At 27.9% G+C, this 27,191-nt stretch overlaps 2 protein-coding genes across 2 annotated transcripts in view; both read left to right on the top strand.

Annotated features, from left to right (window-relative positions):
- The window catches only part of qless (decaprenyl diphosphate synthase subunit 1 qless), a 44,031-nt gene extending 30,708 nt beyond the window's left edge, over positions 1–13,323 (top strand). The window contains exons 2-8 of the mRNA XM_018545255.1: positions 676–828; positions 3,577–3,713; positions 5,157–5,298; positions 11,162–11,251; positions 11,863–11,994; positions 12,767–12,961; positions 13,102–13,323. Of these exons, the coding sequence (XP_018400757.1) occupies positions 676–828; positions 3,577–3,713; positions 5,157–5,298; positions 11,162–11,251; positions 11,863–11,994; positions 12,767–12,961; positions 13,102–13,323 (1,071 nt within the window). The remainder of the gene's footprint in view (positions 1–675; positions 829–3,576; positions 3,714–5,156; positions 5,299–11,161; positions 11,252–11,862; positions 11,995–12,766; positions 12,962–13,101) is intronic.
- Positions 13,324–18,119: 4,796 nt separating this feature from the next.
- On the top strand, positions 18,120–26,411 carry LOC108778144 (aminopeptidase Q). The gene is made up of 13 exons (XM_018545245.1): positions 18,120–18,628; positions 18,721–18,995; positions 21,432–21,630; positions 21,968–22,148; positions 22,425–22,575; positions 22,826–22,907; positions 23,068–23,438; positions 24,126–24,403; positions 24,871–25,052; positions 25,208–25,393; positions 25,606–25,675; positions 25,871–25,966; positions 26,280–26,411. The coding sequence occupies exons 1-13, from the start codon at positions 18,120–18,122 to the stop codon at positions 26,409–26,411; spliced, it is 2,712 nt and encodes a 903-aa protein (XP_018400747.1).
- Positions 26,412–27,191: the final 780 nt, after the last annotated feature.

The following is a 27,191-nucleotide window of genomic DNA, read 5'->3' as shown; positions in this document are numbered from 1 at the left end:
GACTAGCGACAGTAGTAAATCATGCGTTGCGTCGGACATATATCCGAGAGAAATATCTCTACTCGCCATTAATATGGTATATATTGCGCATTAAATAATTACTATGTGAAACACGACATTTATTACTGCCATACTTATCTTCTCAGTCGATTTATTTAATATGACATTTTTAGGACGATTTGAAAAAATTCTTGATTAATGTAAAAAAAATTAATGACTGTCTCACATCATAAATACATACTATTATCAGCAATTTAATATTTTTTACCATTTCTCATTAGTTTTTATTTGATAAAAATCTGAAATATATATAATATTAATATAAAGAAACACACACACACCTTTTACATATAATATATTTATTTTACATATAATAACTTTTACGTATATAAAGGGAAAAACAAGAGATATAGAGAAACTTTCTTAAAACTTAATTAAATAATAGCTAAATAAATTATATATATAATTTACCTACAATTAATATACATATATGCATATATTATAACTAAAAAGATCTATACGAGGCGTTAAAAATATTCAATGGCGGTCATATTTGAAATTTGAAACAGAGTAAATATTTGTTCCGATTGCGCAGTTAATTCTGGCATAATAGATATAAGTTTATGGTCAATATTTGACGTAATACAGAACTTTCTTTTTTTCTTCCATTTACAGAACAAAACGAATACCCAGGACAGCAGGATAGGTCTCGTGAGGGCAATGAGCACTATGCAAACGCAAATGCCTGGATCTTTACCTGATTACCAAATCGATCCTTATAGACTTATAGAAGACGACCTTAAGGATATATTTGACGATATACGGATGGTAAGGCTTTTTATTTTGGTTTGATTAGAAAGTAAGATTTACGCTTCCAGCTTCTTCTTTTCTCTCTTTGAAAACGTTAAACCCGTAATAAATAAAGTAGGATAAGTGATGTTGATTTCTCAGCCATATTATACGTAGTACCTACTCATCAATAGATCTCTTGAAAAGTTAGTTTAATTATTTTAAACCTGGTAGAATCCTAGAATCCGTAAATGATCAGAATTTTCTCAAATTCTTATTAATATTAGCAACTATAACAATTACGTAAAATTGATAAACAACATTGTTAGTCATGAAGCAATATACGAATTAGTTACATAAAAGAAGCCGAAGGCTATTAATCCTCATTCCTATGAGGAGGCGATTGTCATTCACATGCATAGCCTCGAGAAACTTTCGGGAAGTAACAGCACACCACTTTAACAGCTATTTATGTAATTGACTTCATCGATATTACGTACGCTGGATTATTGTGAAATTGTGCCGGCCAACCTAAGACGAGCCCAGTGATGCGGCAAAAAAATGCATGCATCAAAAAGGAGTAATTAGAGTAGACTGCGTAATCGATTTGCTTTGATTTCGCATGATAAGCTTGATATTTCTATTAAGTCAGCGTAAAAGACGTACATGTTATATTTTTTCTATTTCTAATATAATCTGCCTCTCTTAGAATTATCTCAAAACGATATTTTTATAACTTATACAAGAAAATAGACTAAATTCCCTCTTTTGATATCTCATTCTGTAGACAAAAATAAAAGACACGTATTTTTTCATTCATGTCCTATCGCACTTTTAAGGAATGCATCCCTTAGAAAAAAATCGATATTTTTTTAAATATCGTCAGAATCATAAAAGATAGAAAAAGATAAAGTTGATGGAGGGGGGGGGGGATTTATAGAATACTTAATAATTATAATTAAAAGAATTTTTTTGTTTAGATTTTTTATTTAAAATTTGTTTAATTATTATTACATAAGGTACTCTTGAAACAATACAACTCTTTTATTTCAAACATTTTTTTATCTTTTATAGTTTTGATATTTGCTTCGAAATAAATTATCTAATTATGTATTTATATTTAGAAGTAGCATCGTTCCTTTAAAAATAAATATATTTTCAAATCTGAAAAGATAGATTTTATTACAATTAATAGTACATAAAAAACCCCCTCGAATGGGTTTTTTCTTTTGCTATTTAATATTTATTTTTGTTATAATTCAGTTATAAAATTTTATTTAAAGTTTAAATTTTATTAAATTCTTTATATTCTTTAACTAAATTTTAAATGTAACAGTGCATACATCTTGCTGTTTCTATCTCAATCAGTGGATGACGCTTGAATTGACGCAGCTCGAGCATTTTCATTTCTTCAGTGACAAGAACAATCGTCAAGAAGCACATTTATAAATATTGATGAAGAGCCGTGCAATTTTCACGCGGCGGTGCCTCTGCTTAAGGCGCCTCAGCCCGTAAGCGAAAGCTGCTCGACTTCACGGTCTGCATATGGTCGAGAGGAGAACTTTTACTCACGATCAACGTTCGCGTATACGGCAAACAGTGTGAAATTTGCCCAATCTATAAAAACGATACTATTCTAGATGATTGTCGTACAATTATCGCACTAGAACTGCGAGATCTTGTGATCTTAAACTCTTCCAAAATATCATTCACGAATTCTTAATTATTAAAATGGTCGGTACCGCAAAAAGGAACGATTTGATAAATTGTCGGCATCAGCAGATGTTGGTGAAACAAAAGAAATTGTTTTCAACGAACTGTTGTAACTTCAACGTTGGTTCGTCACTTGATTTGAGGAAAGTTAGAGAAATCTAACTATTAGTATCGCGAGCACAGTAGCGCTATTTGAGCGATATCGAATCTCTTCGGGGTTTGCCAGTATTGACTTCCGGTCGCGTGATCCGCGCGAAGAACGACTCTAATGCAAGCTCATCGAGAGACGTAACAGACGCATGCGTTCTTTTCGACTTTGGCCAAATTCCAGAAGGAACTTTCAACCGGAGTCGCATCTGGAATCCAAAGCAGTTCCGTCTCGCTTGACGTTGTCCTCTTTCATTTATTGCATCGGAGACAGTTGTCTGACGAATATTTAATCCGCGATCGCGGAACGAGTTCCGATACTGTCGAAAGGACGAGAGTAGCAAATTTCTCTTCTGATTGCGCACTCCACCTGAATAGTTTTTTTTAGTTATAATCGAAGAAGGAAGAAGAGGGATTATGCTGTAAACTCTGTAAAGAGCTTAAGGAACTAGCAAAAACTTATTAATTTCCAGTCAATTAATGCAAACTTTATTGTAAAGAGTTTACTCGATATATTGATGATGTATGTATTGTTACAATATAATAAAATAAATTATATTACTCTCTCTAAAAGTTTTAGGATGAATCTCTCTTAAAGATTGAAAATTGAGCCACTCTTTTTTTTTCAAGACTCAATTTTCGCTTTAGAGTGAAATTTAGAGTGAAATTTCACTCCAAAGAATTTAAAGAGTATGGAGTTATATACATTTCATGAAACACCGTGTTTATATTCTTGCAATTTATTATATTTAGTGATAATAATAATTTTAAAACTTTTTTACAAATTATATAAGATGTTATGTTTGTACTTGCTTTGTACTTTATTCTATATAATGTAGATGTATCAATATTTGCACGGTCATCGATTTTAATTTTTATTCTACAGCTCTTTGGATCAATTCGGAGATACATGTCTTGTTATTTCAGGAACTTATAAAAAGGACCTCGCTAGAAGAGATGAGACCTATAAGCACATACTATTTCGATGGCCAGGGGAAAGCGATACGACCCATGTTCACCATACTCATGGCACGAGCTATTAATTATCACAAGGGAAGAAGAAAGTAAGTGGGGACGTGTTTCTGCAAACATGTTTGAAATTTATTTATAAAGAATCTTGATAACAACACTATAAATTGCACGTCTGGAGACTACAGAAGTCTAGTGAAATGCAAAGACGTAATCCTCTGCTTCTCTCGAATGTTTAAAAGAATATTAAATTGTTTCAAAAAGAGGAAACTGGAAGAAGACGATATATTTGCATAATTAAAAATGACAAAACAAAGTGAATAAATGTAAAACGGCTGATGTACTTATCGCATAACCTGATGCGATCCTTTATTATTCTTACAGACAAGAATTGAGTTTTTAATTGAGACTTTAAAGCAATGTTAGAAAAAGTTCATTAGAAAATTTGTGATTATGAAAATCGCGCGTGAGAGAGTCAACTCTTTTTATTAACGCTATATTCGAAGCTATAGTGAATCTCCGCACGTATGAAAACGTATGCTCACGGCGTTTAGAAAGCATTAAAAGTGTCGACAAAGTGGTACGTTAGAGATATCTATGAAAGCGGCGGCCGCGTCTCGTATGTACGAGCATACTACGTATGAATGCATATGAATGGGGCGGCCACGTGAATGAGAAGCACTCTAGCACACGTCGTAACAGTTAAACTGTTTAGGCGTGATTTAATTGTAGATTTTATTATAATTTTCATCGCAATAGCTGTATAGAAAAATTTTCAAGCTTGAGACAATATTTTCCAATATTTTTTAAATTGTTCAATTAAAAATTCATAATTTATAGAAGTCGAAATTATTAGTCTAAAAATACATATGTATATACGTGTAGTAGTTTTTTATTTTCCGATAAATTTTAAAGTGATTACAGGACGAAATTTTATTGTACATTGATTATGATTATAAGATATTTGAAATACTTCTCCGAGTGAAAGCGATTTAAGTTTACGATTTATCAAAGTCTATTTTTTATTATATTTAAATGCGCAGAAATTATCAGACTGAAACAAGTTTATTGCTTATCTTCTTAAACAAGATAATTTTCTACTTGCTGAATTTATTGATAAAGTGATATTCGAAAGAATGTCTCATTAAGAAATTTAAATTCTAGAGGCCGACTTCAAAATTTATCTAAAAATAAAAAATACTAAACACACATATATTTTATACATATATCTTTAGTTTAATAATTTCGATTTGTATAAATTATGAATTTTTAATTAAATAATTTAAACGATATTTGCAAAAAATTATCTCAAAAATTTTAATATAGATATTGCTATGAAAATCATTTGAATAACTTAAATTATGCTCGTAAATTTTTATAAACAATATAAAATCAAATTTTTATAGTTTACAAATATACATAATTAAGAGATTATGAACAAATATATTTATAATTTAAATTATATATGCTGACAATTATGAAAAGTAGTTGTACTAACGAATTATTCTACAACAAAGGATTTTCCTTTTTTTTTTCAGTGTTCTTTTGCATTCGCAACGACAAATAGCAATGATGTCCGAGATGATCCATAGCGCGTCTTTACTCCACGATGACGTTATTGATCAGTCGGACTGTCGTCGTGGCAAACCGTCGGTTAATGTCGTCTGGAGTCAAAAAAAAGTAAGTGCGTCCCATTTTCCGATTTGCAAACGTGATCGACATAGTATTTTACACGACACGTTTATTAACTTTTCGGAATTGATACTTTTTTAATTTTATTAATTCAAAATGTTACTATAAATTATTTTGTATATTAAAAAATTATCGAGAGTGGTCATTGCACAATGGTTTAATGATGTGACGCGACAATGGAAATTCAAACTCTCTCTAAAATAGCGAAGGAAGAAAGAGGCTAATGCGATTCATGACCAAACATTGGCCTTTGCTTTCTAGATTGGAAACCGGAAGCGGATCTTGAGTTCACGCGTGTTTTTGTTGTGAATATGGAAAATTCGGTAGTGCCGAGACACGATAAGGAAAATTGTTCGAGTACTATTCATAGAGTACTAAATAATGTAAAACTATTTCGAAAGTGACCGCTGTTTACAAGTCAATCTGGCTCACTGAAGTTACATGTATTAGAAATCGACAGTTGGAACGCGATGGTGGGCGACACGTGACGCGATCGAAAAATTCAACTCTCAAATGCACGAGATTAACATACGACTTTCGCAATCGCTCGAATTTAATTTGCGTGCTTTTCCATATTAGCTGCGAGACATTTTCTAGCGTTTATTAATTAGCTTTCGATCGGCGTCGCGAATGATTGAGTTGCATTTACTATCAACATTCATTACACAAGTGCGTGCACTGGCAAGTGAAATGAAAGCGCGAACAGTGCTAGGTCAAGAACGCGCGAAGCTATTGACTAGCGATCATTACTTTCTTCCTCCCCCTCTTTTCTCTGTGTATAAAGTATCTTAAAAGTTCCTTTTGTAAAACTACGTTTCTTTGACAAGTATACGTATAGTATAGTATTTTTGTAAAAGATCGGTTTCTGTTTAATGAACAAATTTGTTAATTACTACTTTTATATACAATATTTATGTTTTTATGTTTGTTTACTTAGAATATAAGCGACTTTAGAATTTATAAATTTTAAAATTGCTGATACTCTATAAAGATATCAATCATTCCATGAAACACGTAATTATAAATAAAAGGAAATAGTATATATATTTTGTATGTATATAATTATTATTAAATATATTTTATACAATTCATTTTATTATTTAAGAAAAATTCCATGAGAAAATAATTAAATTTCAATATTTTCCTCTAAGTATTTTCGTAAAGTATTTGTGAATAATTTAAGACCTGGTTTCATCAATATAAAATTAACTTTTATCTTGGTGTGTTTATAATTTATACTATTTATCTTAAAATTAGAAAAAGATAAATAGTACGAGTTAAACTGAAATTAATCTTTATATTGAAAAAACCGGGCTGTAATGATATTAATAAATAATAATTTAAAAAGATAAATAAAAGTAATGAAAATTTATATTGCTCAGTTCCAACTTGACTTTTTAGTTCATTTTAATTAATTAAAAAAAGAAAATAGTTTAAATTAATTAAATACTTAATTTTTTGAAAAAATCAATTTAAGTTTTAATTAAATCTTAAAATGTGTATACACACATATATAAGTATTCTCCGAATATAGTTTATTCGTTAAACTTTAATTTAATCAATGCAATTATTGCATCACATAGCATTATGTAAAAGAAGTAATTACAGTACATTTTGTAAAACAGTGTTATACGAAAGGTATTGAAGTTGCACTTCTCATTTTTCTGCTTATGCCTACGTCGACATTATCTTGCAACATTACAATTTTGTAATGAAACTTGTCGCTTTAATGTTTCTAACTCGCGTATTGTAGATACATGTCGCACGATAAATGTGAATCGCAGTCTTAAACTGCTATTGTGAAATGCAGCGACAGCTTACAACTGCGAACATTCGCAACCAACTAAAGACCAAACTACATATATTTCTAGAAGATCTCAGGCACTTCTTAGATTTCACATAAAATGTAAGTGCATAATCGTGAGACGCATTGAAAAAAAAGATCTATTTACGATCCTGTAAAAATGACATCAAGGACTTACAAAAATAGCGTCCTTGTAATTTCTTGCAATTTGTCAACAATTGTTAGAGCAATTTGTATGATGAATAGCATACGCAAACATTACAAGGAAGCTTCAAAAGTGTTACAACCTTGACGCATGATGGAATTAGCACCATTCAGAGAAATGGAAAGCCCAACGGTGGTCACGAAAGTTCCGACATTATTTCTTTGGTGCATCGGTTGCGAGGACAGCGCAGATGTTGAACCGGTGAATTGTGTAACAGGCTCTCGCATTAACGTACTGCTAATCGAGAGAACTCTTGCTGAAGTATATATAATAATTATATTCGAGTTACATTTTTACCAGTAATAGTGTTACGTGATAAAGTGGTTCGAATGTAAATTATTGAGTCAGGTGTGAAATTCGTAAATAACGATTGTAAATCAAACTCATACATCTGAGAGAGATAAAAATATGGCGAACGAGATCTTTTTTACCTGGCATTATTGGTGTTGATTATTAAGAGTAATATTAAATATAATAATAAATTATATGATAAATAAAAGTAATGAAAATTTATATTGCTCAGTTCCAACTTGACTTTTTAGTTCATTTTAATTAATTAAAAAAAGAAAATAGTTTAAATTAATTAAATACTTAATTTTTTGAAAAAATCAATTTAAGTTTTAATTAAATCTTAAAATGTGTATACACACATATATAAGTATTCTCCGAATATAGTTTATTCGTTAAACTTTAATTTAATCAATGCAATTATTGCATCACATAGCATTATGTAAAAGAAGTAATTACAGTACATTTTGTAAAACAGTGTTATACGAAAGGTATTGAAGTTGCACTTCTCATTTTTCTGCTTATGCCTACGTCGACATTATCTTGCAACATTACAATTTTGTAATGAAACTTGTCGCTTTAATGTTTCTAACTCGCGTATTGTAGATACATGTCGCACGATAAATGTGAATCGCAGTCTTAAACTGCTATTGTGAAATGCAGCGACAGCTTACAACTGCGAACATTCGCAACCAACTAAAGACCAAACTACATATATTTCTAGAAGATCTCAGGCACTTCTTAGATTTCACATAAAATGTAAGTGCATAATCGTGAGACGCATTGAAAAAAAAGATCTATTTACGATCCTGTAAAAATGACATCAAGGACTTACAAAAATAGCGTCCTTGTAATTTCTTGCAATTTGTCAACAATTGTTAGAGCAATTTGTATGATGAATAGCATACGCAAACATTACAAGGAAGCTTCAAAAGTGTTACAACCTTGACGCATGATGGAATTAGCACCATTCAGAGAAATGGAAAGCCCAACGGTGGTCACGAAAGTTCCGACATTATTTCTTTGGTGCATCGGTTGCGAGGACAGCGCAGATGTTGAACCGGTGAATTGTGTAACAGGCTCTCGCATTAACGTACTGCTAATCGAGAGAACTCTTGCTGAAGTATATATAATAATTATATTCGAGTTACATTTTTACCAGTAATAGTGTTACGTGATAAAGTGGTTCGAATGTAAATTATTGAGTCAGGTGTGAAATTCGTAAATAACGATTGTAAATCAAACTCATACATCTGAGAGAGATAAAAATATGGCGAACGAGATCTTTTTTACCTGGCATTATTGGTGTTGATTATTAAGAGTAATATTAAATATAATAATAAATTATAAAAGTAATATTAGATTATTTATATTTAAACTAATATAATATATATACATATAATATAAATTAAGAAAGTATTTTATTTTTTGTTTTTTATACATATATATTTGATATTATTTACAAAGTGATCATTAATATTAATATATATATATATGCTTATGCACATTTTTGAAGTAATGCTGCCTTTGATTCTTCATCTCATTAAATCAGAGAATGTTCCATAAGAATGTCATACTGAAATATAATTGTAAGTTGTTTCCCGGAAAGGAATAACATTAGCCAAAATTAATAAGCCTCGCAGCTGGACCATTACTTTCAGCGTTGATTTATGTTTACTTAGTGGAACGTCACCTCGCCGTGTAATTGCAAGAAAGTGTCGCCGAAGCGCGTGCTATTCCTGGAGGGAAACCCTACCAGTGTCTTTCGGTTATCGCATCTATAAAATACATGAAAATAAGACGACACATCACCTATGCCGGATGTGAAACTCAAAATTACGAGCTGTTTGTTGAGTCACTTAGCCATTGTCATACAAAACGATCTTTTGTCATTTTACTCGACCAAAACATTGTCAAAGATGAAGATCCGGAAGCTTCTTCTTGCGCCTCTCGGTGCAAATGTACTGGAATTATCGAACAGTCTTTCTTTATGAATCTTTTAACCTATTTGAAATAAATTTGTTTAAACCGTAACTTACAAGCATTTAGACGTTTGTAAGTAAGTAATTATAATAGTTAAATAAATAATAAGTTTTTGTATAAAAAAACTAGTTGATAGAATCGTGTTTTTCAATTATAAACCGAAGATTTTTTACAAACATTCTAAAGTGTTCTACTTTTTAAAAATATTTATCATAAAATATATTTATCGTAAAATGTGACAGCTTTACAAGATTGAAAAAAATGTAGAAATTTCAAGTATTTTATAAGTTAAAATTGTGGACAAAACAAAGTAGAAAGTGCGATAATGTAGTAACTTAATTTTAGATTTCAATGTTTAAGGAAGTTTAGAAATCAAGGTGCGACAGGGTCGTTAATAAGCCACAGGGTCGTTAAGAGCCGACGAGATGTTGCGGTTTTAACGTGTCACTCGTTATAAGCGATGTGTTCATCAACCATTTTATACATCAATCATTTTACATATGGATTCACTGACCGCAGAGCGATAGGCCAAAACTGAATGTGTGATATAGTTAATAAAACTTATCATTCGGCATTGCGTTCGGTCATCATGACACATATCGTTAAATTTCTAATATTATATCAATTTAAATCATCTTCCACCAATAATATTCCATTCAAGTTATTAAAATTTCATACAAGTGTAAGCTATATTATTTTAATAAATAAATCGCGACACATAACATAATATAACAATGTAAGAAATAACTTCTTTTAAAGCTGGAATTAATTATATATATAAACCAAAAAAGATTAAATGTAGGATCAATAGAATTAAATACAATCAGTAGAATTAAATACATCCAAGGATGCGGTAAAAGTCTCATTAAAAATGCTTTAAAGTATTACATTGATTAGAAGAAAGAATTTTATGAATTGACCAAAACATATCAAAGGATATTTTAAAACATTTGTAGTATTACGTTTACCGTATCTTAAGTCGCGTAACAAAGTTTCAAAGTCATTTAGCTTCGATTTGAAGAATGTCCAGTGAAAGGAAATCATGTCTAGATTATAATCGCGGAGAACCATATCAACTTTGATGACGGCTTAATGTAATGAACCGAAGCGGTTTTGTTGAATCGAAATTTTGTATCATTCTTCGTGTTTTTTAAAAACTTCAAACATCGATAGAAAGCATTAACACGTTTTTAACCTTTATAAAATTGAAGACGATACTGACGCAGTAACGGTATATTCTTGTTCTGTATAATATAATAGACTGTTATAATCTGGAAATATTACATAATTTTGACATTCGAAGATACTTTACGAAAGCAAACACGTAATTCAGAAAAAAGTATTTAACATACAAATTGTTTTTAATCGCGGCATCATTATTTTAATATACTTAAAATAAAAATTAGCATCGTGGTTAAATCAAGGATGATTTGCATCATTCCTATGCTACAAGGCTATGAAAATTAGATATGACAACAATCAAACAGGATAACGATGCAGCTCGGACATTAATTGCTTATCTGATAAAACAATGACAAGAGGGTTTTAAGTGATTTTTTTTTTTTTCTTAGGTGGCTATGGCAGGAAATTACATCTTATCAGTTGCTTGTATGATGCTTTCTACAATTCAAAATAATGATGTGACTCTTACCGTCAGCCAGGTAAATTATTTAATTGCATTTCTAATATAATTTTTTTAATTTGTTATTTTCCCTTGTTGACAACAGAATTTTAATGACAGTATTATATCAATCTATAATTTATGAAAATTTATGAAAATTTAATATCTTCAGTATATACTTGCGCTGCAATTATTACAATGTCATTATTTTAATAAATACAGTTTTCAATTGTAAATATATATAAATCAAGTTTATACATATACACATTCATGTAAACACATATAAAATTTAATATTTGATGATTTAATAAAAAATTTGATTGCCAAAGTATCTTTAAAACATCTAGAGATTATGACTTGAGATAGATTTTATTCCTATTAGAGACACAATCGATAAACAAAGACAATATAAAAAAAATATAATAATACATTGAGAGGGAATATTCAGAAAAATCAGAAAAACGCCTATTTTTAAGAAATTTTTTTTACGAAAATTGCTTTACTCAACAGAATTAAAATTAGTTAAAACTAATATCTGATGTATACTAGTGAGTGTCACATAAAATTTTTAATTGTGAAATTAAATTTAAAGTTAAGAACAAAATTAACCTTTTTAATCGAAGCATTAAATTAAGTTGCACTAATTTGTAGATTGTCTCTGACTTGGTGCAAGGCGAATTTATGCAGCTTGGTTCCAAAGAAACGGAAAACGAGAGGTTCGCGCACTATCTCACGAAGACTTATCGAAAAACAGCGAGCTTAATTGCCAATTGCATGAAAGCGGTGAGTTTATATCAGCAGTTGTGTGTATAACGAAGTCATCGTCTATTATTTCTTCGTCGCGACTTGTAAATAATTATTAATTACATGACTCAATAAAAAAGTAATAAGATTAAGCCTACAATAATTTGAATATTTACTTAATTTAAATACAACCCCTATCTCCTTCAAAGTAGTTTTCCTTTTGTTATTTATACAGTGAGTTTCTGCCTTGCCTCAAACATTCTCTGGAAATCCTTGAATCGTGTTGAGCATCTTTTGCTTGGATGTTCTTAATCGTATTGGAACACTCTTTCCTGAGCTTTAATTTTATTTTGAAAAACAAAAAAAAAGGGTCACAAAGAACTAAATCCGACGAGAGTAGAGACCTAAGAAAGCGAAGAAAGTTAGGAGCGTGAAGAAAACCATGTTGATCGTTTTTTTTCTTCGCCATTAAGGGGAACCTGTTTTTGATGGTTATTTAGTCAATGCAAATTTTTAGTATTATACCAAATTTTGAGACAGTGTGTGTTACGTGAAGATGTTTGTTGCAAAAGACCGGAACTTGATACGGTTCAAGATATTCAAGTTGAACTGCATAAAAGTCTTAAAATAGTTCGAGATGAAGATTTCAATAAGATGTTTAAGGCATAGCAGAAATGATGGGATTGCTATATAACTATAGAAAGAAACTATTTTGAAGATAATAAAAACCAAATTTAAATTTTGTTTTAGGTAAATATTCAAATGTTTGTAGTCTAGTTTTTTTCTTTGATTGATCTTTGTATTATCTTAGGTCGCCATTCTTTCTGACGTTGATGAACGCACGATAGAGATGGCTTTCCAATATGGCAGAAATGTTGGCTTAGCTTTTCAATTGGTAGACGATCTTTTGGATTTTGTAGCTTCTTCAACAGCTATGGGCAAACCCACGGCTGCTGATCTTAAACTTGGACTGGCTACAGCTCCGGTGCTTTTCGCTTGCGAACGGGTTTGTATACAAAATGTTCAGTAAATTATAAAATAAGAAATCTTTTCATTGATCGTATGATTTAACAGGTACTTTATTATGTTATATTTGTTGATAGATTTTTCAATGTCTCTTTAATATTGTTACTTTAACTGTTGCAGTATCCAGAATTGAATGCAATGATTATGCGTCGTTTCCAAGAGCCCGGAGATGTTAAGAAAGCTTTCGAATTGGTACATAAATCCAATGGTCTTGAACAGACAAGATTCTTGGCGAAGAAGCACTGTGTAGAAGCTAGCAAGATCGCGCAATCCTTTACTAAGAGCCCTTATCAGAAAGCTCTACTCATTATGGCGGATTTGGTCATCAACCGCATGAAATAGCATCAAGAAAAAACGAAGATTAAAGATTACAGTGGAAGCTTGATTTTATAAATATTTATAAGTAACACTGGACGGAAACGGCTAGTACAATTCCCTTGAATTTTATACATTGAATGCGGTCGCAATTAAAGGAAGTTTTTCACGTTTAATATTATATCACTAGTTGAAATTATATATATTGTTATAATTTAATATATTTGAAAATGTTTATAAAATGTAATTAAATAAGGAAATCGATTTTATCATTATAATTCATAGTGATGTAATATTGATATATGATTGATAGCGGAAGCGTATAGCCGTGAATGCGTATGTATCATCGCATTACCGACCATGAGTTTATACCTCATCCGAAGAAAAAATAGAGAAAGCATCTTAAGCCTCGTAACGTATTCGCTAAAGTATTTTTTCCAGAATACTTTATCGATGTATGTGTTTAATTTGTTTGAAAAAATGCAAAAAATTGCATTTTACAAAAAAGTGCCTAGGCATTACGTTTACTTGATCTGTGTGTGAGGAAAATATTACGTATTACCTGATTTTATAAATCGTTAGCCGATCATGTAAATAAAATAATTTAGCATTAGTAACAAGATTAGCATCGTTAATTCTTTCTGTTACGTCTCTTTTATGCATGCAGCTTTCGCATGATACAATTATCTTATTGTCGGTTTCAAAATAAAAATAATGCACAATAATGCACAAAATTATTCTTATAGAATAATTATAATAATTATCGTTAAATAATGTAACGATAATTGTTATAATTATTCTATTTTGAAAACGAATATTATACAATAATTATTGTATTGCGAAAAACCAGAGAAACTGCTTGCGTCAAAGGAGTCTTATTAAGAATTTATTGTAGTATGGCAAAAACAAATTGAAAATTGAAAAAATACATCTACAGTAACGACAGAGTTACAGAATTAACATTACACAATAGAATATCTTTGTCTTAATCATCAAATACAATGTACACATATTTTTGATAAAGTGGAAAGTAATTTCTATCGCAGTAAAATTGTAAACATATATAAAGAGAGATGCCAATATTAATTTTTATTGACAATCCAATTTAAAGGTTTACTAAAAGCGGCATGAAGATTATTTGCCAAAGAAGACCACAAGTTTGTCTTTTTTCTCTTTTTTGCCAAGGAATTTAGTAAAAATTAACTTTGGTTTGTCATATAATTAATAAAAGTTTATTTGCCTCTTTAAGTTTTAGAATGTCATCGAAATTTACGGTGCACGGAAAAATAAAAATTCTTCTTTATTTAGAATGTTATCCAGTAAGAATAGAATCACTTTTGCTACATTTTGCTTAATAGGTGAACTGCTCAAAATATCAATATTACTGGATATGTAAGTATAAATATCTAGTGTACAATAATTTATATTTATGAAAATGTACATAATTGTTTAAAACGTTACACAATCCAATAGAACATTAACTAAGAAACAAGCATGTAATTATGATCAAACGTAGATTTATAATAGGATAAGTACATAATGCAAAGAAGGAGACACAACCAGGATCTCTTCCATATAATTTTGCAATATTTATTTAAATTTTGTGAGAAGAGTGTATAAAAATTTATTCTAAAATATGTTTATATTCAAAAAGGTACAAGAAAGTTTTATAATAAAACAAACGATAAATAACAAAGCATATGCCGAATGCAATTTAAACAAAATTAAATGATACGTATTCCCCATGTAAATTCTAGTTTTCGGACTGTTAAGCATGTATTTGTCTATTTTTTATTTTCTTACATGTTCAAAAGTTAGAAAAGGTTATTGATACATTTTTAATAATTAAAAAATTTATTTAAAGTTCAGTTTTATCCAGAGCAGAACATATTACAACAACGCAAAATTTTCAAAGAAATTGTACTTTATACTAGATTTGAATGTCTTTGAAACATATATTTATGATGTTTGTTTAAATGTTTATATTGTCTCAGTGTCTATACAAGTTATTAGTTTAGAAAAAGTAGTAACTTTCAAGTTTGAATTCGGAAAATATGCTGTGTTAATTTACATACCTGACGCAAACTTATCACATATATAAGATCTGCAACATTTTTTAAATAAGTGCTTCCTATATTAACTAAATTGAATTGTTGTTGATTGCTTTTTTGACAGAATATTATTTAAAGATACTTATCAATCTGTTTTTACTCCTGATTATTGCCAACAAAAATTGGCATAACAAAAAGAATATACATTTTGTTTGAGCCAAATTGATTGTTATTCTCTCATTCTCTTGAATTTATATTATATTAGTGAGTCAGTAAATTTTTTCCAATATTTTTTATAGCAATTTATCAAAATAATTAAACAAGATTTCCCTGATTTGAATCCATATTGAAAAATATTGTACTATTAAGATCTTTAGATTTTCAAATAACGTTTATAGCAGGAATATGGTACAATACTATTCTCACATTGAATAATTATATTGTTGATTGATTAACTACTTTATCATAAACCTTTAAGCTAAATATAAGTTCAGTTATTGTGTTGGGGATCATTAAATTCAAAAGAGTATATAAGTTTTTTAAATATCTATGTGAAATTATAAAATATATCTTTTTGAACATACAAATACAGGTTGTTTTAAAATTTAATATATTTTCCCGTTTCACGAATATTCTATGATTATTATATTTAATATTTTTTATGAGAAAAAGTGAACTTTTTAAAAATTTAAAAATAAAAATTAATAAGAAGGCTCTATATGTATAAAACAATATAAAAATATAACTAGGGCGTAGAGCCAATTTAATTTAACAAATTATTTTAATTCATATATTAATACAATAATACAATATGAAGATTATATAATGATAATTTAATTTTAAGGTATATTATTGTATCATCGAAAATGACCCGATCGGTGTCGAAACGTCTGAAGTTGTATTATTGTATTAATATATGAATTAAAATAATTTGTTAAATTATATATATATGTAGATTGGCTCTACGCCCTAGTTATATTTTTATATTGAACTTTTTAAAGTTTTATATTAATAGTTTGTATATAAAGGTAATGTCATCTAAAAATTAATTTTATAAAATATTTTAGAGTTTACTTTGATTCCTGTATTTTCATATAAGAAATGAAATATCTCGTATATATAAGATATTAATTTTCCGATGACTTTATCTTGATATTTTTGGGCTCAAAACAGAAAAGTTACTGTAAAGTCGATTTAATTACGTATTATAATAAATGATAATATTTATTGACTATTAGTAGTTAAGATATATGTATGTGCTCTAATAACCTTGAATACTTAATTCTATACGTATTTTTGTATCGGATATTGATAATGTTCTCAGTTTTCGATTATCTTTCGAAAAGATAAGATTGTAGTATTTTCGATATTATAACAACTTATTAGATTTTGTTAAACACAACTAATTATTGCGAAACATTTTAAGTACACAATTTTAACACACAAGGTGAGTCGTCAAAAATATAACATGTATATCAGAACAATCTATGTAATCGCTAGGATACACAATTTATAATTAAATAGATGCATATTATTTTTACATTAAAAAATGTTTACAACAATTATCAACAAAATTTATTTTTATATTTCTTTTGATTACTACAATTGTTTATATTTTTCCTTTTTTTATATATTAAAACCCATAGAAAGAGAGAGTTTTGCGTTTGTATTGTATTTTTTAAAATGTTTTTACGGATATCTCTCTCTCTCTCTCTCTCAAACGAAAATTGGTATAACACCTTTGAGACTGTTATTAATTAGCGATCTAACTTTTAATTTTGTCCAAACAATTGTAACAAATTACAAAAGCTAATAGAGTTTATTTTATATCTTTTTTCTCTATTTTCCTTATATATTATACTAATTAAAGCTATAAAACATCCTCTATGAGTAAAAATTTCCTTGGAAAAGACGTTTTAGAATGTAGTCTAAATTATGATCATGGACGTATTATTGTAAATAAATGTTCTCTATCCTACAAATTTTGTCATCAGGTACATTTATTAAAAATGCAAAACGCAGTGTAGAATATGTTTGAATAATTCAAATATATATTTTGTATATTTCATGTTCCATTCTACATTTTTTTTTAACTAGATACTTTTTATGATAAGTTGAATATACAATACGTAAATATACAACGCGAGAATGCTAATTGTTTTATTTTAAAATAAATATATTTATTGAATTTTTTCTTGATTTGTTCGTATTACTGTTATCTTCAATTTTAATTAAATGCCAATTTTTGTTATAAAAGAAAATTAAGTAAAATCTTATAGTATATTCGTAGAAAGTTATGTAATCATAAATTTATGTATTACAGAAAATTCGCGAACATGTAATAATTATTTATATTCGACTCATATATTTAGATATTATAGATCAATGTTTTTATGTCAGTTAGACGTAATCATATATTGTAAGGCGATTGTGTTTAAAGAAATTTAAATAATTTGATTTTATTTTGATTGAGTTTATTTACCGTTAGGTCACATAATATTTGATATTATTTAGTTTAAGTATATTTATTAATCAATATTATTAAACAATATTATAATAAATTATTATTAAATATTTACAATTTTAATACTTGTTATAACCTCTGTTAAATAATAAATTATCAAAAGTTTTTTTAATATTTCTTAATAAAAATTAATATAGTTTTTTTTGTATCCCTATATTCTACTTTTTACATACAAAATTATGGACAACTCTGTGCTGCGCAATTAAATTTTTGTTATTCATTAAAAAATTTCTACAGATATATCTGCAATGAAAATTGATATGGAATTCTTAATACTGTTATTAAATAGTGGCCTAATATTACTTTTTGGTGCGGCAGATATAATTTATGACCCAGATTTGGCACATATAGGCTATATAAAAATAGCATCTAAAAACCGTTTACCAACTCATATATCTCCGGAATGGTATAAAATCGATTTACATATACATGCTACGGATAGAAATCTTCCTTCTAGAGGCCGATGTTCAATCGACATTAAAGTTCACAATCGAACGAGAAACATAACTCTTCACGCGGATATATCATATTTACAGGAATTAGAGTTTCATGGAATAACAACTTTATTTAAACCATATGTGCGGACGTTAAAACCAAACTTCACTACATACAGTGATGAATATAATACCTGGATCTATTACTTCGTTGAAGTAATACATCCTGGTTCATACAGACTAGATTTCACATTTGAGTTGACTAATGTAGACAATGAAGGAATTTTCAGAACATCATTTATAAATGATAAAGGAAATACAACGTGAGTAAAAATAAAAATGTTATAAGCACATTGTTATATATTTCTAATTAAATATTTATAATTATCAAAAATATATCATTGAAATGTAACAGATGGTTAGCAGCATTAGATTTTCTGCCAATTGGGGCCCGACGAGTGTTTCCTTGTTGGGATGAACCAGGATTTCCGGCGATTTTTGATATTTATATAAAATATAATTATGTGGATTACATAATTTTGTCGAATATGCCACTTCTAACTGAAATTGAATATGTACTTGATATTAGCGAAACGGTGCGTTTTTATTCGACTCCTGAAATCCCAATACATCACATCTCAGCAATACTGTTATCGCATTTTACCACAACGAAAATACCGTTGCTTGAAGGTAAGAATTATACATTTGTAAATTCTTTTAACATATTCGTAATTAATGATTTCTTAATGAATAATTTCTTCTTGTCATCAGTTTCTAGAATATATCTTTAGAAACTAACATATTCTTTAATTTATTCTTTTTTAAACTAAAAATATATTCTAACTTTATGAAGATCTACTATGTACGTATTCTCGCCAATAGTCTATGCGTTTTTTATAAAGTACATTTAATTTGGTATTTGCAATATTTTTAAAGTATTATAAATAGTGCAGTATTTAGTGTTTGGTTAAAATCTGACTGATTTTGATGAATGAGAAAATAATAAAAGGATTTAAAAAAGAAAACTTTTAATAGTTGACTTAACACATATGTTTATAATAAGTAAGTTTCTAAGGCCCGGTTGCATCAACGTTACTTTAACTTTAAGCAAGACTTAAAACTCTCTCCGTCTCGGTCCCTCTTTCGGCTTTAAAAGAAACAGAGAGAGTTTTAACTGTTTTAAGCCTCTCTTAAAATCGAAGTAACGTTGGAGCAATCGAGCTTAAGACATATTTATACGTTATTATATAATAGGAATGTATATGAAAGAAATCCTAAATTGGACTTTTTAAATTTAAATAAATACGGTTAAGCAGATTTGCGTGCTACTTATAATGTAAAGTCTTTATAAGACTCCGAATATGTGACAGCAGTTTGGCAGTACTCTGTCATAACGATCATAGAATAGACGCAAACGTGTATTTTCGGCTATCATGCAAAAATTTTTTTAAAAAAGAAAACCCTTGTAAATTATTATTTAAAAGATGTTAAAAATTTGAACGGTAATTGATTTAAGATAGTTAAAGAGTGTAGAATTCAAAAATATCAAGAGTTTTGTGATTACTTTTGCGGTTTATTGTAAAATTTGTTCCAATAGTTTGAAAGAACCCATGTCCAAATCGGACCTCTCTTTGGGTGCCCAAATCGGACCTCTCTTTGGGTGTCCAAATCGGATCTATATACAAAAAACACTAAAAAGAAGAGTAAGCCAGCTAATTCATCGAAGAAAGAAGGCTTGCCACAACCTGGTTGTAGTAATGGTAATCGACTGATCAGATCTGATCTAAGAGATACTAAATCAATAAAATATCATGTGTCATCAAGCTCAGATTGATGGAATTTTTTATTGATTTTAATTCTAATAATATAAACTGTACTTTTATCTTTGAATCTTAAATTGCTCGTTTTTACTCAATACTAACAAAAATTAATTAAAATATTTTAAAATTCTATCTAAAAGTTCCAAAAAATAGGAGAGTTCCGATTTGGAACCATGAGTTCCGTGAAAATGCATTTTTACATTTTTCATTATATATAGTTCGACACAGGTAAGAGATACGTTAAAATGGTCTAAAGCAAAAATGAAGGAAATAAAATGATCTGTCGAACGACACCATTGATCTTATGATCAGACTTTATTTACGCCTTATAAAGAACAAAAACTGTAAATAGGTCCAATTTAGACCTCTCCTCTATATGTACGCATCGGAATACAAACTCCTGGCTGTGTCTTTTTATGACACGTACTTCTCATTTCTTCTCATTTTTTCTTATGTTTTCTCTGATACGTCAGCAACTCGAATGGCTAGGCATTTATGTTCCCAACGTGTGCACAACAATTTTATATTATACAAGTATCCCTAGAAAATATAGATACTTTCTTCTATTTGTCGGCCCTGATATTAAAATAGTGAATAATCAATGACATGTTGAGATCAAAGATGCCGACACGAAGTATCAATCCATACTATGGTACCGTTACACTGTGGTTACACACAACACGTAAAATTATAAATAAAATTCTATTTCGAATTATAGATCGTCTAAAGTGAACTTAAGATTCTTCCTCGAGCTTTTTTATTATCTTTTTATCTATCATATAATTAATCAGGTTTTGATCAGACATAAACACTGCACTGTCTATAATACTATGATTGGAATCCGTTCATTAATCTCAAGATCATCTCAAGCAATATAATTCCTTAAGATGCTAATACGGTTCTCTAATTAGTTCATGACTTATAAGCACTCTAGTTTAAAAACATCTCGAATCTTGAGCAACATCTATGGATGGTACCCTTTATTTATACACTAAAATAACAGATTAGATAAAATGAAACAAGATTTGATACTTTTCACCAAACTATTCCATACTTAATCGATACTTATAACTGTGGATTATGTAATTATATTAAATCGACCTCTGATGTGAAAACCTGAGAGATTAAATAGCACATATATATTTTTAGAGTAAATGTAACAGTAATAAAATTTCACCTTACTCATATTTTTATAAATTAAAAACGTCTATTTTTTTAGAACCTATGTATATTTTAATAGCAATTGTTATAAAAATAAGCAGGAAATTCTTAAGCTATATAAGAATATAATTTTCCGATATTATAGATAATATTGATTTAAACATCAGATACAGACAGCAATTAAAAATGAATTATATCTCATTTGCAAATAATGTTATTGATCTAACCACATCATATTTAATATCGCTACACGATCTCGAGAATACGACAGGTATAACTAATGTAATAATCCCAGGTTATTACCGACACGATGCCGTTTCAAAATTAGGACTCATTTATTATAGGTATATTACATTTTCCTTTTAAAGAAATTATGCATTTTCTATTGAATAGAAAATGCATTTTACTAAATAATATTTCTTATATTTTTACATCAAAGTCTCATATATTAAATTATAAAAAACGTTATACAATATATTTATATTTTTTAATTTATTTTCTTTATTTCAATCAATTTGTATATTACACCAAAATAAGCCGATATACATAAAACACTATCATTTAGTAGCCTAATGTACAATAAAAGTACGATTATAATTAAGAAATAACTAAAATTTAAAACAATTAAAAAAATAAGACAAACGCAACACGATTGTATTATTGAAATAAAATGTTTTGTAGAGAAGCAGCTGTTATATTTGATGAAAAAAATGATCCGAAAATGCGTCAACTAGAAATTGCCCTTTTAATTGGACGTTCAATAACATATCAATTCTTTAGAAATTGTATCAGTAACTCTTGGTCTTACATGTGGTTAAACCATGGTCTTACAACATTGCTCGCGTTGGATGCAATTGATGAGGTTTTTTTCAATGTTATTTCTAATGACAAACAATATAGTACATGCGTATTTAAATTAAACTGATATAGTAATTAAGACCTGAAAAAACTCTTTCTAATAGTTTGGATACTATTATATATGTAACTTAAAATAATTATTTGCAGTAATAATAACAATAGTGCAATGCAATAAAATTGCGCGATGCATACTTTTCTGCTAATACGAGCGTTCCACCTAATTAAGTATTAATTATATTTTTTCTTATTTTAATTATTGATTAAAATTTTTCTTCTGTAGAATTTCCCAGAATTCCATATAAAAGACTTGTTTGTCGTTCAAACTCTGCAAGAATCTCTTCGTTTCGATGATGATTTTATTATGAAACCTCTTATATCAGATATGAAAAGTCCTGAAACAGAACTTCTCTCTGCGTCTTATTATTTGAAAGGTGAAATATAATTAAATTAATATAAATTTTTTTGAAATGTAAATGTCAAAAAAAGTATATAAACGGTAAGTGTTATATTTTTATCTACATGTTACTTTATTTATTTTATTTTACAATCAAAAGTAAAAAGGAAAAAAATAATTAATTCGACAGAGTAAATTTATTCTTTACAAGATTATTTTTACAGATATATATGATTGTAATAAATACTTCAAATAATTATATTTGATAAACTGATTTTTTTTTATAGCACCATCTATATTGCGAATGTTACAACATATGCTTTCAAGTTATGTGTTTGAGAAAGGTATCAAGATATATTTAAGCCGAAAGTAAGTAAAAACTGCAACATATTTGTAAAACTGTAGCATTCCACACACACATACACACATTCGCAAAATTTATGTTTTATACATTAATAATTTTAAATTATCAAATGCAACTTTTATTGGAGAGAGAGCAGTTTATTAATAGTAATGATAAACTTCACAGTCCCGTTCTAGAAGAGCCAATTGATTCTTTCTGGACTGCTATGCAAAGTGTTTATGATGCTTCTGCATTAAACCACCGTATATATGAATCAAGCGTAAAGCAGTTAATGGATGCTTGGACAAAGCAACAGCACTATCCTATAGTGGAAGTTACATTCGATTCTCATGTGACAGTATCTGCAGAAAATATGAATTCTACTAATGAGGAAAAGTGGTGGATACCTTACACCACAGTTACGAATAGAAATGATAAACCTGATTTTTCCTTATTATTAATACACTTTGATTTGCGGTTCCTTTCAGTAGGAGACGACATATTCTTACCTGATAAGGTTGAAACTAACTGGACTATAATTAATGTACAACAAATAGGTAAGTATCAATTGAGAAATATACTATACTTAAATGTTTAGTGTATAATATACAGAAGCTATGCGTTTCGCGAGTTATTTCTAGACCCGCGTATCATATTATTAGAATGTCAATGTTTCGTGAACATTGCAGTTCACGTCATCAAGGCGAGGATGAAATAAAATATCTCATAATTCATTTATTTAAAAAAAAATTTGTATACCATAATAATTTTATATAAGAGCGGAATATAATTTTAGAAATTATATTATAATTACTATATTATTGAAAAAAATCACGTAATTCCATTTAAAAGATGGTAACAATTTTGAAATCGCAAAAATGTAACCCTAACTGAGAAAAATATTTAGATATCATAATATATATTAATCCTTCCGAAATGATCAATAATTTTTCTCTATGATATCCTGTTGGACCAAAATAGAAACAAGAAAGGTGTTCTAAATGTCCAAATAAAAACCCAATATATAAATTATTTATAACTTTATTTATAATATGATATTTTATTTATAGTTTCTTTAAATATAATTTTATATAAGTTTTTTTTCTATAATTTTATAACGTGATAATCTTAATACTAAATATAATAGAAAATATAGAAGTATAGCAAAAGTATATTTTTACAAAAATCGATCAAGATTACATATATACTATATAATAATTAAAAAATTCTTGATTGTACAACAGGATATTATCGTGTCTTTTATGATGAATCTATTTTGAATCTAATCAGGGAATACTTATTTATGCATGAACATATAAATAAAATACATGTTCTGAACCGTGCTCAAATTATCGATGACGCATTTTACTTTTTTATGAAAAATAAAATTAGTTTGCGTGCATTCTTGGAACTTACGGAATATCTTCGGAAAGAGAAAAATTTTATAGCATGGTATCCTATGTTTAAAAGTCTTGAATACATGTCGACTTTCTTTCATTATCGGCATAGTTCATATATGAAGGTATAATAATAAATTTTATGAATAAAGAGTATGTAAAAAAAATTAAATTGTAATTAATTTTACATCAATTTTTTTAATATCTTTAATAAAATAGTATATGTTGAAATGAAAAATTATTTACTTTTTTGTTTTTAAAGTCTAATTAGTTTTAAAATAGTATACTAAAAGCATTATATTTCAATTTCATCATGAGTCAATTTTGTAAATATTATACCTAATTTTTAAAACAGCAAAGTCTTTCTATAATTTATATTATTTTCTTTTAAATATATTGATTAAACTAATACATATAAATGTATAATTTTGTAGTAAATATGTTTATAAAATGTATACATTGCAATAATTTCAGATTAGGCTTAGCTTATGAAAATAAAAAATTAATAGTTAATACACATATGATTTTTTTTATCAATATAATAATGAATTTTAACATAAATCTTGTATTACTAATACTTAATAATTTTTAGACAAGTATGATGAGAACAGTAAATGATCTTTTTGTTCTAATAAATGATGATTCGAGTTTCAGTTTAAATTATTTAAAAGATAGTTTAAAAGAAGAGATTTCAAGATGGGCATGTGTTCTTGGTTCTTCCGAATGCAAGGCAGAAGCTAACTCTAAATTAAAAACACATTTAAAAGAAAAAAAGTAATATAAATAATTATTTGTATAATTATTTTTAATTTTTAATAATAAAAATATTTTCATATTTATACAATGCTTAATAAATTATTAAATTAATTTGCAAGAATACGAACAAATCTTCGTAATTAATTTTCATATTTTTTTCTAATATTCTATAGTATTATTTTGCCTTGGTGGAAGAAATGGACATATTGTAATGGTTTAATGATAGCAGATAATAATACATGGTTTTCAGCGCTACTCCATATAGATTATACTGAAAGATCTAATTATAAAATATTTGAATACCTAACTTGCTCCGAAAATTTTCTTTTTATTCGTCATTATATAGATTTCATAGAATCGTCAGAAACTATGAATGACACGGCAAAAGATTACAGCCAAATTCTTATTTTTCATTCAATCATTGCGAGACATGCAAAGAATGATACGATGCTTGATTATTTATTAGCAAATTTGCATAAAATACCCAGGTATTTTTATTCGAAGATATATTGTTTAAATTCTTCAAAAAATTTGTTCATATACTAATAATAAAGCTCTTTTGTTTATACAGAAAAATGACTGTGACTGTAGCGTTAATAGATATTATTAATCACGTGTATACCGAGGAACAATTGAATAAGGTAAATTATATAGTGCCTCATTAAAATTACATTTATTATTGTACCTGTTTATTTATTTTATGTTGTGTGAATGTGGTATGTGTAATATAATATATAATATATTATACTTTTATGTTTTATGTGTCACACTGATTTTTTAAATATTAAGTTAACACAATAAAATTACAAATAAGTATTGAAATAATTTTGTCTTAGATTACTGAATTTATACAGACATTAAACATTCTAAAATATACGACTGACAATTCTATATTTAAGCATCCGCTTATGGATTATAAACTATACGAAAAGGTAAATTTTATGTATTTAAAACATATTTATTTAATTATTTGTCTTTATATTTAATTAATGCATTTATATCTCTTTTATTTATAATATTACATATAAATACATATATTATACACGCACCCGAGCTGTGCGCATATATATTATCCTATTCTAATTATATAATCGATAATTATAAATAGATGGCGTTGTGTAAAATTTTTATCATTTAATATTAAATTATTATTTAGTCTTTAGAATTGAATATTGTTAAATTATTATATTTATTAATGTTCACTGTATGTATTATGTTTTTAATTATTTCAACAATTTATTTTAGATAAGGGCATGTGTGTCAATACCTGAATTACCACAACTATTAATTTTTATGAAAGTTAATTATTTCATTAAACGCCTAACATTACGCCGATCTCAAATAATTCAACAAGAAGAACGTTTACAGTTTACTTAATTTATTATCCATAAATTTAAATAAAGCCAATTTATGTAATGTTTACTCAATATTAATTATACTCTATCAGATTAATATATATGTTTAATAATTAATGTTATATTATATGTTTAACGTGTATACGTCTATTTTTGTTATAAAAAATAATCTGTTTGAGTTATGTAATTATAACATAATATATGTCATTACTATAGGTAACTGCATTATAAAATAAAGCATATTGAAAAACATCACTTATTAATTTTTGAAACAATTTTTTATTAAGTCTAAATAATACAATTTTTTAAGTGTCGGAGAGTATGCATATTTCCCAGTGAGAAACAAGTATCCATTCAACATCGAATCAACGATCAATGTCGAATTAATGCGATTTCAACGTCGCAATTTGACAGTCGCATTTCTCATTAGAATATGGCATATTTTAGGCAGCACAGAATATTTATAAATATTTATTATAGATATTTAAACAATAAATATATCATAAATATTTATAATAATTAAATGTGTTTATGATCTATGCAATCTATATAAGATCACAAAACTATTCACAAAATATTTAAAATACGCTTTATAAATATTTACAAGTATTTTGTAAATATTTTACCATATAGATATTGTACCTATTATTATGTGTTGCTTGGAATATGCGCGCGCGGTGGTGTGTGTATGTATATATATACATCTTATATTATATATATGTTACTATATTTCAGATTATTTTATATTATTTAGGATGTGGTCGAGTTGCAGCTACGAATGCTTCAAAGCACTTACTTGACT

The sequence above is a fragment of the Cyphomyrmex costatus genome, unplaced genomic scaffold (genome assembly GCF_001594065.2).
Source record: "Cyphomyrmex costatus isolate MS0001 unplaced genomic scaffold, Ccosl1.0 scaffold490, whole genome shotgun sequence".
Taxonomy (NCBI): Eukaryota; Metazoa; Arthropoda; class Insecta; order Hymenoptera; family Formicidae; genus Cyphomyrmex; species Cyphomyrmex costatus.
The sequence above is the reverse complement of the archived record's forward strand: the minus strand, read 5'-3'. Positions and strand labels throughout refer to the sequence as shown.

Excerpts from the sequence above, each read along its gene's own strand:
- LOC108778144 (XM_018545245.1), top strand. The coding sequence starts at position 18,120 with ATGAAAATTGATATGGAATTCTTAATACTGTTATTAAATAGTGGCCTA. Across the intron at positions 22,908-23,067 it reads AAGATATATTTAAGCCGAAA|TCCCGTTCTAGAAGAGCCAA; the intron begins GTAAGTAAAAAC and ends TAAACTTCACAG. Across the intron at positions 25,676-25,870 it reads CCGAGGAACAATTGAATAAG|ATTACTGAATTTATACAGAC; the intron begins GTAAATTATATA and ends ATTTTGTCTTAG.